General features: G+C 40.2%; 1 protein-coding gene across 1 annotated transcript in view; it reads right to left on the bottom strand.

Annotated features, from left to right (window-relative positions):
• Positions 1 to 15,556, bottom strand: part of LOC149197294 (selenoprotein family protein) — a 69,898-nt gene extending 54,342 nt beyond the window's left edge. The window contains exons 1-2 of the mRNA XM_089405807.1: positions 15,201 to 15,556; positions 1,833 to 1,891 (exon numbers count right to left, since the gene is read on the bottom strand). Coding sequence (XP_089261933.1) covers positions 1,833 to 1,891; positions 15,201 to 15,357 — 216 coding nt within the window. The 5' untranslated portion in view covers positions 15,358 to 15,556. The remainder of the gene's footprint in view (positions 1 to 1,832; positions 1,892 to 15,200) is intronic.
• Between the last annotated feature and the right edge of the window lie 894 nt (positions 15,557 to 16,450).

The following is a 16,450-nucleotide window of genomic DNA, read 5'->3' as shown; positions in this document are numbered from 1 at the left end:
GGTACTCCATCTGCAAAAGTTTGCCATTCGAATCCTTAGCCAAACATGGAGCTCCTCAGGATGCGAGCGCAACTGGAGTGTATTTGAAAAAATACACAACAAGAAACGCAACAAGTTAAACTTAAAACTTAAAATATTGCAAATTTCCAATTAATTTTTTGAATTCATTAAACAATATTTTTTTATAATTATCATTTCATGATCTTTGTACAGGTTGGAGTTCCGGCGACTTAATGACATGGTCTACGTCTACTACAATCTTCGATTGTGGGTGAGGCAACTTGAGAAGATCCCTGATATGGAGGCCATCTCATTGGATGGGATTGACACCACTACTGCATGGAGGGTTTGAGGTCGAGAGGCCTCTCATGGAGTCTATCAATGATTGATTAGAGCAGGAGGTAGTGGAAGGCATAGAGGAGGAGGAGGAGGAGAAGGAAGTGACACCACCTACCCAGGCTACCCCTGCCACCAGTAAAGGACGTGGTCTACCTCCTGTAGCTCCTACTCCTAGTTCTTCAGCTTCTAGAGCACAGCAGAGTCCACTGCCAACCCCACCAGCATCTACATCTAGAGGGAAAGGGAAAACTATTGCATTTTCTCCCAAGAGAGGCAAAGGAAATCAGTAGTATTAGACTTTAGTTATTTGGTTCATTTCATTGTATATGACATTATGACTCATGATATGAGATACATTATTACATTTTTTGTTGATATTTTGAAGCTGAGTTGGGACTCAGGACATGATTCACTGTTATGTGTGATGTAGCACTAGAAATGATATTACACATTTTATATATTAGTTCTTTTATCATATTTATGTGTCAAATTGTCAATGTATTTATTTTATGTTGTAAATGCTTTAGATATTAAGAAATTGAAAAAAAAATGAATATTTTTGTAGTTTACGATTTTTTCCCGATTTTTTCGATTTTTCCCCTCGCCGATAATATCTCGATAACAATAACTGCAACATTGATATAAGTATTGGTTACATAAAAATCCACATTGGTAATGTGTTCCCCATTGCATGGCAATAAATTAATGATCAAGATCGTGAATGCATATTCTTGGTGATTCCTTCCAATATGATGAGAAGAGATAGGTTGCACAATGAAACTTGGTTTAACCTCTTATGTTAGACTCTTATGAAATAACAGTAGCATCCAGTTTGCAATTAATAAATAAACAAGATCAGGAATGCATATCCTTGGTGATTTCCTTCCAATAAAATGAGAAGAGACAAGTTGGAATATAAAACTAGGTTTAACCTCTGCCGATGGTATCTTAGACTCTTAAGAAAGAACAGTAGCTTCCAATTTCTGGAAAATAAACTAGGGCATCAACCATGGAACTCCTTCCTAGTCGTTTAGATTCTATGTTGGAATTGTACTCTTGGGGCTGGATTTGACAAGAGTCTCTAAATTAGTGGACCGATGATTGGCCTAAGTTATGCACAAGTTGGGTTTGTATGTAATATAATGTGGACGGTTAAGCCATGACACCTGCAAGCCCATGATTATTCATATTGATTGTATCAGAACTGGAACATTTTCAACATACTTATAATGCAAAGTCCTGGACAGTCAACCTAGACAATGTACAGATCAGTAGAATCAAATTGGTAAAGGATCAGATAACTGAAGCAGTCTAATAGGTTATAAGTAGAAAATAATGTGTATAACAAATACCATGGAAACCAACCTTATAAAATACTATACAACTATGAGTGTAGTATGAACCTGCAATTTACTATATCAGTGCTTTTAAAACACAGAATGTTGCCATGGCAAAGAAGTTACAACACAAAGAAATGAATTTATTCACCATACCTTGCTGATTGAATCTTCTGATTCTTGCACACAACATTTTTTGCAGTCCGATACTAGCTCTGCCATAAGAAACATCTAAAATTGATCAATCAGTGCTAGAAATACAGTGAAACAGATTCCCAGCCTCTGCATATATCAAAAAGCAGTACACTTGACATGTCCTAGGCATAAAACTTTATTTTCAAAACATATGTTCAAATAGCTCTTTTAATTTAGGTTCCATGTTTCTAACACTCTTACAATGTTGTTTCAAAGTTCCAACATTAAAATTGATCAATCAGTTCTAGAAATACCATGAAACAGCTTACCAGCCTCTACATCTATCAAATAGTAACACACTTGCACGTCCTAGGTATAGAACTTTATTTTCAAAGCATATGTACAGATAACCCTTAAGAGATGTTCCATATTTCTAACATTCTTACAATGCTGCTTCTGAGTTCCAACAACTGAATGAACATTTGATGAAGAACAACGATATCAAAAATGACCTTGTAACTGGCAATGTCTTTCCATTGTCATTATAAACATAAAGACCATATCATTCAAAACACATTTGTTTTAATTTGAGACATATTTTCCGGATCCATCCCATTTGATTTATTTATTTTGGGTTCTCGATAAGAAATCATTTCCCCAAACTGTACAAATTCTGATGACTTTCTTCATTGTCATTATACATTCTTATGTTTTCTCTCAAATATTTTCAAATCCCCTACCTGTCATATTTTTTCCCTCCTGATAAAATGTCAAATGAGCCCAAATCAGGCCTTATTAGCCGCTTGGTACGCATTTTTAGGGAACACGTGTCCTGAAATCGGGACATGATGGACACGATTTCGGGATTCACGTGCCCATCGAATCCCACAATTCAAGACACGATCACAGAACACGTGTCCTATCAAATCATGTCCGATTCATGGGATTTGGGGCACGAGAGACCTTTTGGACAAATTTGGTTTCTTAGCCTCTAAGCATTAAAGAGTAGCATGTCAAGTCAAGATTTTGTTTGAGTGATGGATACATTTTTAATAGAGTCATGATACAGGAGTTTGACAACCAATGCCACCAGCATCAAAGTACATAGAGAGATTAGTGCTCTTTATTAAATATTAGTTCCTTACCCTCGTACATGACAAAATCCAATGGAAACGTTGCAATCTCCGCAATCCTAATATCCTAAAAAATTGTCAAGTCTGCTGGCTTTTGAGTGAAATCTAAAATTCTACTTTCTCCGTATGAAATCCAATGAGGTTGGAACTACTCTCAGACATCTTGAGTCATTTCATGGTAATGTTAAAAATTTAAATAAAAGGATGGAATGAAAAATTAAGGACCTTGAAATACATAGCAATAACAGGACCATAGGCTTGAATATTAGGCTGGGGACTATATTAGGTTGGCCTAGGGGAGAATTAGAAGTGGGCCAACCAAATGAAAAAATAAAAAAAGGCATTTTTTTTTAGGCTGGCCTAGGAAGGTACAAACTACACAAAACCAGTGCTGAACCGACCAGTTTGGTGGAATCGTAGTTTTAAAAACCGGAATCAGTGACCGGACCGGTCCACCTAATAAACTGAGTTTCAAACCGGAACTGGTCAGATCTCAATGAACTAGTTTTTAAAAAAATACATTAAATAATTAATTTTTAATGAAAAAACTATTTTTAAGATTTAAAACCATGATTCCAAGCAAATAGAAACAAAATATGTGAAGTTTTCTCATTTCTATACCATCTAAAGGTGAATATATCAAAATGGCACCGAGTGCAATACATATCATCAACAAAATACATAAGCAATGAGGCTCTAAATGGCCTATAAAGTCCAAAAACAATGCTACAAGTGTAAAAATTTCTGTTTTCCCACCCCGGTTTTCAGTTTCACCTTATTTCTCCCATATAGTTAAATGTTCATTCTCATATCCATACATTTAACACTGAAAAAATAAATAAATAAATAAAAATAAAAATAAAAAATAAAAATAAAAATAAAAATTTGCTAAAAACGCAAATTCTGGAAATTTTACAGAATGCTGGAAAATGCAAAAATAAAAATCAGCAGGTACAAACAGCCATTTAACACATTTGAACACAGTGATTTTTGGTCAATGTGACCCTGGAAAAACCCCCTACAACTCTTGGGGAAAACCAGTTTGAGAGCTCTTCTTTATTTCTGGAAAATGCCTTTTACAGTGAGAAATATTCAGCAAAAATCAGAAAACAAATTTACAACTTATCTCGATTTCTGAGCCTCACAACCCACTGGACATTTCCAAACAACAACACAATGTTGTACAGCTATTGTACAGACGGCTGTACGGGCTGTACGGACGATATGGACGGACTGTACAGACCTCGATTTTTGTGCAGAAAATCAGCTGCCTCGATTTCTGTGCAAAAATCTGCCTTTTACTGTTTGTTCATTCAACTGTACGGATTTGCTTAACTGTTGCCTTGGTATGTGTGCCAAGTTGCTGCCTCCTTCTCCTCCCTGTCAAGAAATCTCCCTTGCTCTCTTGCGCTCTCTCTCTCAATCTATTCATGAAAGAATGAATGATCTTTTCCTCCTTTTCCTCCCTTAATCCAACCCTAAGTGACTTTTGGGTGATCCCTAAATCCAATGGCTGAAATAGATTGAGATCTAGGGCTGAGATTAAATGCACATTTAAATCTCACTTTCTATTTTTTAATTCACCCCACTTTAATAAAGACCCACTTAGTCATTTATTTCCAAAGTCACTTTTCCTTTCTAATTTTTCATTGACTTTATAAAAGTCACTTTAAAATTGGACTTTAGTAACTTTATCACTTAAAGTCACTTTTAAATTAGATTTGACTTCATAAAAATTATAAAGTCACTTTAGGAGAAAAATTAAATTCTTTTGAACACTTTTCCCTTGGCCAAAGATCAAAGCCTAAGGGAACCATCGGTCCTCCGGTACCAAATTTCAACACTCCCTTTTACCAAGGAAGGTGTTCATCACCACACCCATCTTGTCTCTGAAGTAGTCATGCTTGCCCCGTGGTAAGGCTTTGGTAAGAATATCTGCAACCTGCTCATCAGTGGGAATATACTCAAGCTTCACAGCTCCTTTCTGAACACAGTCTCTGATGAAATGATATTTGATCCCGATATGCTTTGACCTGTCATGAAACACTGGATTCTCCGTGAGTTTAATGCAACTCTGATTATCACAGTAAATCACTGAAGGTCTCAACGGCTGACCAAATAAGCCAAACAACATCTTGCGAAGCCAGATGGCCTCACAACTAGCTACACTGGCTGCCATATACTCTGCTTCCGTTGAACTCAATGCTACTGACTGTTGCTTCCGGCTGAACCATGACACTACTGCCGAACCCAACCCAAAACAGCACCCTGAAGTGCTCTTCCTATTAGAAGAACAACCTGCCCAATCAGAATCAGTGTAACCTGCCAATCTCACTCCATCCCCCTGCCTATAGTCCAGACCATAATCCACTGTCCCCTGCAAGTACCGCAAAATGTGTTTTGCAGCCACCCAGTAAACATTCCTAGGTTCACACATAAACTGACTCATCGTGTTGACTGCAAAACAAATGTCTGGTCTAGTGTTGACCAAATACATCAAGGAACCAGTTAGCTGCCTATACAATGTGGGATCCACCAACTCAGAATGCGAAGCATGAAACTTCTTCCAGTTGGTGATCATCGGTGTTGACATGGGTCTACAATCCTCCATGTGGAATCTACCAAGGATGTCCACAATATACTTCCCCTGCCCAAGGAAGAAATGCCCCTCCTCCTGCCACACCTCCAAACCCAAAAAGTAATGCATCAAGCCGATGTCCTTCATCTCAAACTCCGCCGCAAGATCTCTCTTGCAGTGCTCTATGAATCTCTCTGCACCTGTAATGACCAAGTCATCCACATACAGCACCAAAATGAGAGGCTCCTCACCTATCACAATAAAGTAATGGTTCGAATCTGCCTCACTCTTTGTGAAACCCAACCCCTGCAAGTATGTATCTATCCTGGAGTACCAAGCTCTGGGAGCTTGCTTCAGGCCATAAAGGGCCTTCTTCAGTCTGCACACATGGGACTCCTTCCCATGCACCTCAAAGCCCTATGGTTGCTCAAGGTACACCTCCTCCTGTATGAAGCCATTGAGAAATGCAGTCTTCACATCCATCTGGTGGATCTTCCAACCCATCTCTGCTGCTATCGATATAATGGAGCGAATCGAAGTATATCGAGCCACGGGAGCGAAGGTCTCCTCATAATCAACTCCCTCTACCTGGGAGAACCCTCTAGCCACAAACCTCGCTTTGAATTTCTCAATGCTGCCATCTGCAGCATGCTTTACCTTGTAAATCCATCTGGAAGTAACCACGGATTTGCCCTCAGGCCTCGGCACCACCTCCCAAACATCATTCTTCATGATAGAAGAATACTCCTCCTGCATGGCCTCTCTCCAGACCTGCTGGTTAGCTGCCTCCTCATAGCTAGAAGGCTCAGAGTCAAGGATGCTGGTAACCATTGCCATATAGCTGCAAAACCTCTCAAGTGGTCTACTCTCTCTGACCGGCCTCTTCGGCTCAGCAACAGATGTGGCATCTCTCAAGGTGTCCTGAAGCCACTTGGGCTTCCTCTTCCCTGAGCGCACTTCTCCCACTGGAGAATGAAACTCCTCCTCCTCATCATCATCAAGGGCCTGAACTCCTGACTGTTTGTCTGCTGTCCTCCTACCTGCACCTGAACCTGTAGAAGCTAAGGTATCGTGTGAACTGTCCATCAGTGGACTCCCTAGTGAACTGCTCTGTGAACTGCTCTGCATGTTGCCTGGAGCACCACCCCTCTGGCTCAGTGAGCCACTGCTCACTAACGGACCTGACATCCTCATAGATGTACCTCCAGATCCTCTTGATCCCTGCCCACTAGATCCCTGCGACTGACTCAACTGCTGCTGAGGGTCTGGTTGATCCAGATACTCTAACTCCCGTGATCTCCTAAAGGCCCTGTCCTCCTCGAACTTCACATCCCGTCTAACAACAACACTCCTCTGTGCAGGAATGTAAATCCGAAAGGCCTTTGAGGTCTCACTGTAGCCCACAAAGATACCCTTCTGTACGGTGGGCTCTAGTTTGGTCCTCTTCTCCTTGGGTATGTAGGAATATGTGATGCACCCAAAGATACGAAGATGACCAATATCAGGCTTCTTCCCAGAAAAAGCCTCCTCCGAAGTCATGTGCCCCAAGGCACGATGCGGACTCCTGTTCTGCAAATAAACTGCAGTGTTGCAGGCCTCTGCCCACAAGAACAATGGCAACCCCTGATCATGTAACATGGCTTTGGCAGCCCCTACGATGGATCTGTTCTTCCTCTCCGCAACCCCATTCTGCTGGGGGTTGTAAGGAACAGTGAACTCCCTCCTAATGCCTGCCTCCACGCAATAGTCAACAAACTCTCCAAGGGTGTACTCTCCCCCATTGTCCGACCTCAGAGACTTGATCTTCCGACCTGTCTGTGTCTCCACAAGAGCTCTAAACTCCTGAAACCATTTGAAGACCTCACTCTTGGTCTTCAAGTTATAAATCCAGGTCCTCTTGGAGTGATCGTCAATGAATAAAACATAGTACTCATATCCACTCAAGGAAACATGAGACATCCGACCGCTCACATCAGAATGAATCAAATCAAGTATCCCAGTCGCTCTGCTGTCACTACTGGGAAAAGGGGATTTGGCAAACTTGCCCATCGCACATCCTCTGCAAGTATCAAAGTGATCAGTACTGAAATCTGGCACACTTGTAGTGATCTCCCGCAATGTCCTCAAGGCTCCATGATACATATGTCCCATCCTGCGGTGCCAAATCTCACACAGCTCAGAACTACTAGCTCTGTTGTCGGTACTACTGCTCAATGCCACAAGGGACTACAATGCAAACTTGTACACCTTTGCATGGCATACACCTATCACTCTAGCTGAATCAACTGGAGTGCCCCTGGGATACATCAACACCTGTCCTCCCCTAAACAGTACCTCATATCCTCTGTCCTCCAAAGCTGAAACGGATATGAGGTTCTTCCTCATGCCTGGCACATAAAGAACGTCTAACACCTTCAAGGGAGGTTTGGACTCCCTCTGAAATGTCAGTGTCCCCACCCCGACTGCTCTGACAACTCTGTCATCACCGAGTACTACCTCAATATCAGTGCCACTCTCTGAAAGCTCTGAGAAGTACTCCCGGACTCCTGTCATGTGATGTGAAGCCCCACTGTCCACATACCAGATACCCGAAGATGCTCCACCAATCGAGGGAAAAGCATGCTCCCTCTGAACCTGCGTGGCAGGTGATCCTGCACTAGAGGACTCATATGCAATGAACCCAAACTCCCGGTCAAAACAAATTACAAAGTCCTCAACCTCTGCTGAAGCTGCCACGCTCTGGTTCTTCCCCTTCTTCTTCTTCTTCTCCGGACACAACTGCATAGTGTCCCATCTTTTGACAATTCCAACACTTCACCTTGGAATAGTCCTTCTGTGTGTTACCCTGTTTACCTTTACCTTTGCCTTTGCCCCCACCATTGCTTGTGGAAGCCTGCTTCTTCCCTTTGCCTTTCTTGCCTCCTACCGACAGTGCTACATCCTCATCCTGCTCAACTGGCTTGGCTGCCCCAAGCTGACCTTTCCTGATCTCTGTCTGAATGCAATCATCCCAAAACCTCTCCCATGTGGGAAGGGTCTCACATGCACAAACCCCATCAGCAAAGTTCATCCATGAACGGGGGAGGCCATTCACTGCAATCCGCACCAACTCAGTGGGTGGAATGTCCTCTCCAACTGCTGCCAACTCATCTCTCACATTAGTAATCTTTGTGAGATATCTAGCTGCACTATCATTACCCATCTTAATAGTCTTCAGCTTCTCCTTCAAGACCATTTTCCAGTTCTCATTGGTACTCTGGTAGAGATTGGACAATGTTGTCCACATCTCATGGGCATTGCTCTTTCCTCTCACATGAGAAATGCAATGGTCTTTGACTCCGTCTAGAATCAGTCTCTTACCCTTGTTGTTCTTTTTATTATACTCAGCCAACTGAGTAACATCAGTAGGCACAACAACAGGATTCTATGTGGTATGCACCATGATATCCCAGACTTCTGCCTCCTCAAAGATACTCTGCGTTCTCTCCTTCCAAACGCTGTAATTTGTATGCCCATCCAGCCTATCCTCCACCCTCAATCCCAATGACATCCTGCTGTCCTAAAACTGAAAAATAGCACTGCTGTAGTAAAGATAAAAACTGTTGTTTGTGAAAAATCAGCTTGCTGGAATTTTCTGAGTGAAAAATCAGCAGGCTGTAATTTTCCTCCTTGCTGTCCCAAACTGCCTTTCAGCACTCAAGCTCTGATACCATGTAAAAATTTCTGTTTTCCCACCCCGGTTTTCAGTTTCACCTTATTTCTCCCATATAGTTAAATGCCCATTCCCATATCCATACATTTAACACAAAAAAAAAAAAAAAATGTCCGAAAACAAATTTTGGAAATTTTACAGAATGCTGGAAAATGCAGAAATAAAAATCAGCAGGTACAAACAGCCATTTAACACATTTGAACACAGTGATTTTTGGTCAATGTGACCCTGGAAAAACCCCCTACAACTCTTTGGGGAAAACTAGTTTGAGAGCTCTTCTTTATTTCTGGAAAATGCCTTTTACAGTGAGAAATATTCAGCAAAAATCAGCAAGCAAATTTACAACTTATCTCGATTTTTGAGCCTCACAACCCACTGGAAATTTCCAAACAGAAACACAATGTTGTACGGCTACTGTACGGGCGGCTGTACGGACGGTACGGACTGACTGTACAGACCTTGATTTTTGTGCAGAAAATCAGCTGCCTCGATTTTTGTGCAAAAATCTGCCTTTTACTATTTATTCATTCAATTGTACGAATTTGCTTAACTATTGCCTTGGCATGTGTGCCAAGCTGCTGCCTCCTTCTCCTCCCTGTCCAGAAATCTCCCTTTCTCTCTTGCTCTCTCTCTCTCAATCTGTTCATGAAAGAATGAATGATCTTTTCCTCCTTTTCCTCCCTTAATCCAACCCTAAGTGACTTTTGGGTGATCCCTAAATCCAATGGCTGAAATAGATTGAGATCTAGGGCTGAGATTAAATGCACATTTAAATCTCACTTTCTATTTTTTAATTCACCCCACTTTAATAAAGACCCACTTAGTCATTTATTTTCAAAGTCACTTTTCCTTTCTAATTTTTCATTGACTTTATAAAAGTCACTTTAAAATTAGACTTTAGTAACTTTATCACTTAAAGTCACTTTTAAATTAGATTTGACTTTATAAAAATTATAAAGTCACTTTAGGAGAAAAATTAAATTCTTTTGGACACTTTTCCCTAGGCCAAAGATCAAAGCCTAAGGGAACCACCTGTCCTCCGGTACCAGATTTCAACAACAAGCTATGAGGCCATTGGCCTACTACAAGACTACAAGTATAGACTCTACACATGATCAATCATCAAATTCATCACCACTACTAGACACATGATCATCATCATCATCAGGAGCTACATAGACATCATCTAGTTCAAAGTCTGAGGATGCCTCAACCTCATCTGCAACCTCAGTAGCACTGTCACCAATAACAATAGAAGTGGACCTAATGGAAGCACGAGTTGGTCGAGTTGCACGACTAGTGCCTTCCATTGGTTGTTTGTCTTTTCTTGATGCGGCTATTAATCCTGGTTTTGATGGCACCACCAAATCTGCTTCATCCCCTTCTAATGCCATGTCAATATCAAAATCAGCATCAAACACAGGATCTTCAGTCTCCTCCACCCATTCTGATGTTGGATCAATATCATCCAACACAATGGGATCTAGATCAGATGTTTTGTTCATCATTTGGTTCCACCTTAGTCGAAGGTTGTATTGCACGAAGACAAGATTATTTAACCATTTTTGTCTCTTCTTCGTGTGTATGCGCTCAAAAACAGACCAATTGCACTCACAACCTGAAACATAGCAAGTTTCACTGAGGACTCTAATTGCAAACTTTTGCAATTGAGGACATTGGCCACCAATGACTCCCACCAATGTGTTGCAAAGAAAAAGACATTAATTAGTAACTTAGTTCATTTCATTACTTATTTACAAATTACACGTATTTATAGATAATTTGAATTGTAAATTCTGTAAACAATTTAACTTGAAAATAAAAACAAATTGAAAATTGGAGTTGCTTACCTAGTTGATCCACATCTCTTGTCATCTTTGCCAAGTTTTTGCCAAAGGTACCAGCTGCCATACTGAAAAGAGTTTGTCTATGTATTTCCAACTGGCCTGCATGGATAGGGACCAAGCGCTCCAAGCAATCAATCAATCCAACTTTGACCTCCCCATCCTGCAGATCTCCTAGTCTTTATGATGATACTTGGGGTTCAAAAAATCCCAATTAGATGTATAGGATGATGGAGTTGAATATTCCATCTGTTATCAATGATCTCCCATATACGGCCATATTTAGCTAGCCCATCCTTGTAAGTTGTCTGTATCTACTCCTTTTCCTGATCCATAGCCTCATAAATGTAGCCATGGCCAGTTTTTTCCCATACACCATTCTTAGCACCTTCACAAAAGGCTCAGTAGTTTTCACAAGCTCTGCAAACCTTTTCCGAAAATAATTGTCAAACATTTTCTTTTTGGTGTCTTTGCCATTTTGTCTATGAGCCCACCGAGACTCGGCCCAATCATCAGAATAAAACATTTTCTGCAGCTTTTTCTGTTGAGCATTGAGACATTGCAACGTGAGGAAGTGAGTTGCAAATCTCGTAACTGCAGGACTAACAGCTCTTTGCCCCCAGTGCTTTTCCTCATTAGGCTTAATACCCATGAGTGGTTGTAAATGTATTTTGTAATGCACTTGGCATGCTCTAAAATGTTTTTTACCCACTCCACTTCGCCTATGTCCTCAAGCATGAGTTCTATGCAATGAGAAGCACATGGAGTCCAAAATATGGTCCTATATTTGGACTCAAGCATGTTTCCAGCAAGAACATAGTTTGAGGCATTATCTGTGATGACCTGCACAACATTCTGCGCCCCCACTTCCTGAATAATGTCATCCAAAAGCTTAAATAGAAGGGTTGCATCCTTCACTTTATCAGATGCATCAACTGATCTCAAAAACATGGTTCCCTGAGGGCAAGAAACAAGGAAATTAATGATAGTGCAATTTTTTCCATCGGTCCATCCATCTAACATGATGGAACAACCTATTTTGAGTTATGAATCTCTATATCCAGTTAAATAATCGTCAATGGAGGAAATTTATTTTTGCAAAAGAGCTCCCCTCAAGTCATGCATACTAGGGCCTTTGAAGCCCATTCCTGCAACTATAACGGAGTCCTACATAGCTTGGTAATAAGGTAAGCGAGTAGCATTAAATGGGATATTTGCATCATACCGCCATTTAGCAATGTATTGATAAGAAGTTTTTTTGCATTGTTTTTTCCAATGTTGATCCAAATTGGGTTGACGACTTGGCTAGGAGGAAGTAGGATTAGAAGAGGCAATGGTTGCAGAGGATGAGAAATAGCTCTGGATGTTTGTTCTCTTTGTTCCTTTTGACTATTGGCCAAGAGAAGGAGGAACATAGTGAAAGGGGTCATTGGTGGAAAGGATAGAAGAGGAGTCTTGAATCTCATAATCATCATACCCACTCTCTTTCATGGCTCCTAATAATTCCCTCTTCCTTGCAATGTAATCTTGGTTGGCCTTCTCCCTAGCCTTATTCTCCTCAAAATTTTCAAACTTGGAAAGGTATTCTGCCCTAATAGGACCTAACACTTCATTTGGTGCTTCACATTGCGTTACTTGGCCTCTTATCCCAACCAAGTGTTGTTTCAATTTGAGAATACCCCCACCTCCAATAGATTTATGGAAAAATTTGCATATAATTTTTCCATCAATCAAATCACAATGAGCCCATGCACTGTCCTTGGCTTTTGGAGCCATGTTGGCTTGAAATAATTAAAATTTGCAAAGAAATCTGCCATTTAAAAAAAATTACAGCTAAGAAAAATGGAAAACCAAAGCTAAATTTAGGAAAAAAATGCACATGTAACCTACAAAATTTGATAACATAGAACTAGAAATTTGATAGCATAGAACACAAAAAATGTAATACATCAACAGCAGAGAAATGAGGAATTTTCAAGTGAAAATCCTTACTTGGAAATGCAAACTAGCTTCCTTAGCCTCCTCTTGAAGATGCCAACTCCACTGACAACTCTAAACTATCTCCAAAATAGCTCAAACTCCAACTCCAAGCCTCCAAGATGACTACTCCAACAAAAAATCAACACTCTACAAGCTCCAAATCAAACTCACAAAAACTCCAAATGAGATTTGTAAGACGGATGAGAAAGGTAAGCTCCTTTTAAAGGCTTGGAGAGGGTGTTTTTGGAGGGAAGCAACCCTTATTTTCCCTCCAAAACACCTTGGAACCTTCGTAAATTGCGTTGTGTGGGTCCTCCACAACCTTGGCAGTGAACCGACCGGTTTAAGACGGAACTGGCCAATTTGACCATATATCGGTTGATTTTGTCCTAAATTGGCTGGTTAGCACCGGTTTATGTGACTTTTTGGGCGAGGAGTTGCGTTAAACCTGGTTTTTCTACTGCTTTGACCCAGTCGGCCAACGAACCAATTGGTTTTTAAAGCATTGGGTGGAATAGGTTGGTTCAGTATTGAACCGGCCAATTCCAGTTCGGACCGGTTTTGGGCCAAAAATGACAGGACCGGCCAATTCCACCGGTTTTGGTCTAGTTCTGATAACATTGGGCCTTACCATAGTGAAAAGTGCCCTGGAGGTTGTAATATATGGCTCCCAAGCAGTCAATGGTCAATAAATACTACCAAGAGAACATGGGTGCCAAATAACTTATAAGCATAAAGAATTATGTTTAACCCCTAGGGTTCACTAGCCTATGCTCTAGGTGCATATTGAACTGTGGACATTCCAATAAACAAGGGGCATTTGTTCCCATCCATGCGCATGAAGCATAGGTTAGATGATCTGCTCCAATGTCTCTTTGTTTGTTTTGTGTTTTTTTTTAGGTGACTAGGTTGAGCCTAGGTCAATGCTAACTCGTTTATTGGATGGAAGAAGACTGGTCCACCCACAATGGGATGCTTATCACCAGGATTGGGCAAGACTTGGTCGAGTTCGGACACCGCTTGGGAAGTTTAATTCCCCCAAAGTGGCTTCAATCCTCAATCCTCCCCATGAGGTTTGAACCTGCGACCTGGTGAGCGTTAAACCTTGCGCAAACCGACTAGTCTACACCTCATGGGTGATCTGCTCCAATGTTTCGCATCAAGGGGAAAGGGGGCAACCTATTGTTGCTCCCATGTTATCCCTGGAACTGCATAATCAATAGAAGGGGCTGGATCTTTCTCACAAAGTTCTAGATCGGGCTTTGTAGGGCCTTCCCCCGTGCCTCTGCTTATGCCGGCTAAACCATTTATGTTACTGAACCAAATTCGAAATCTCCTGAGGAAAACCATACTCTGACTACAGATCCTGAGATTCCTAACCCAATGCTTACTTTGGCTACGAGGTATCTCATTTTCCCCACAGATCTCTGACCCGGCCCAAGGTGCCAATCCCAATTCTTTCGGGGCTAAAAACTAAGGAATTCCCAGTCGAAGTTCCCCCTAATTTATTTACCAGGCTACGAACAATAAATAGAAACATGACGAACCCTTAAACTTCAAAATGTTAACCAGTTTGTACTTTTTTCTAAACTGATTTGATGTGCCTTGTAGAAAATTTGGTAATTTGTCAAGTAAAATGCCTGCATAGTACAGAAGTTCCGGCTAATATTCATTTTAAAAGTTGAATCAACTTTTCTTTGAGGAAAAAAAAGGAAGAATTAGCTAATAGGCCGCTATTAGCCCCTAATTTTTTAGGCAAGCCACTGAATGAAAATTCATAAAACTAAATTAACGTTATTGTGCACTGCCATACCTATATCCAATTCATAGTTTGGTATATTTACTTTTCGCTCGAAACTGTATCAGAAAAAGTCCTAAACACACTCTAATGGCTTTCCTACTATTTGCCACAGACATCTTTAAATACCCCCTACACTACTTACAGGATAATCTTCGGCAAATATATTTAATAATTGCAGATGAAATTATTGATTTTAATCATGAACACTTGATTTACCGATCCCTTGGGGTTTTATGAATTTTTAGCAAAAACGAATCTGCCTCACTGTGATCACAGGTTCAATTCCCGTGGAGGTAACGTTTTTAAAGACATGAAGAAGAGAATGAAAGTAGATTACTGACCTTCGTCCTTAACGTATTCGGCCAGTGCCTGACAGTCTGAACAGAGAGCGAGACCTGTGAAGCCGAGATCTTCGCATGTTTTGGTACTCGGCTGCTCTGACCTTGCCACCTGGATGACTAAAAGCAATATGAAACAGGAATACCATGCCCTCGCCATTAAATCTTCTGTGATTCGAAGTTTTGCATCACCCGATTTCTGAAATTGGCTCCCTATAAGAATACAGTGCTCAAGTCAATCACCAGTCCGCGTTTTCTTTTAAATAAAAATAGAGGTAGACGTCGGTGTGAGCGCAGAGTGACTGCACTCTTTTCGAGGCAGGAAAAGGAGAGGAGGTGAACACAGTCAAAAGCCGTAAAGATTATAGTGGTTGTGAAATGTTTTTTTAAATAAATATATTTAAGGGTTTGTTGAGTAGTTTAATTTATAGAGTTAAACGGTTTTAATTTTGTTAAAGTTATTTATGTATTTAAAAATGTATTTTAAGTAATAAAAGATTATATTTTTTTTGTTGAAATTGTATAGTTATTTTGTTTGAAAATGTTATTTTATCTGTAAGTTAAATTATATTGTTTTTAATAGTTTTCTTTTCATGAGACATGTTTTAAAGTTTAAAAACTTTGAAAATGAAATTCACTAAAGTACGTATCTTCTTTTACAAATATGGAAAAAATGATTCATAAAGATTGTATTTCCTATTCTTTTTTACATTTTTTTGTTAGTCTCTGCACACTATAACATTTGCCTCGCAGTTAAAGTCCATTGACTATCGACTATTTTGCCGATTTTTCACAATTTTAACCAAAATTTCGAAAAAATGTTGAATATTTCTATTATTTTGTAAATTCAAAAATCATTTTCTAATTTCTGGACATCTTATTTCTAATTTTTCATTGGTTGAGGGAGGCTTGATGTGACATTATTCCCCTAGTGGAGGGCAATTTATTTTTGTTATTTATCAGTGCTTAACAAATTATTTTAAAATCAAAAAAGACTAATTATGTGAGTGGTTATTTTGTCGGTGAGTACTCTAACACTATTATGCATGTCAATGTTATTGCTCTGCCCAATGATGCCAAAATTGATGGGGTTGCAGGTCCCTTACATAGGGTGGGGGGGCGGCTAACTGCTACTATTTTGTTATGTGGAGAAAGGATGTGTGTGAAGTGTAGGAAAAAGGGTGTGTTGTGGAGTTTGTTAAAAAGCATAGACTATAATGAGTCAAGCGTTCTTCCTTTGCATTCCACACAAG

Source organism: Pinus tabuliformis, chromosome 2_2 (genome assembly GCF_031772625.1).
Source record: "Pinus tabuliformis cultivar Carrire ecotype Pingquan chromosome 2_2, CPIR1, whole genome shotgun sequence".
NCBI lineage: Eukaryota > Viridiplantae > Streptophyta > Pinopsida > Pinales > Pinaceae > Pinus > Pinus tabuliformis.
Note: the sequence above shows the minus strand (reverse complement) of the source record. Positions and strands in the feature narration are given on the sequence as shown.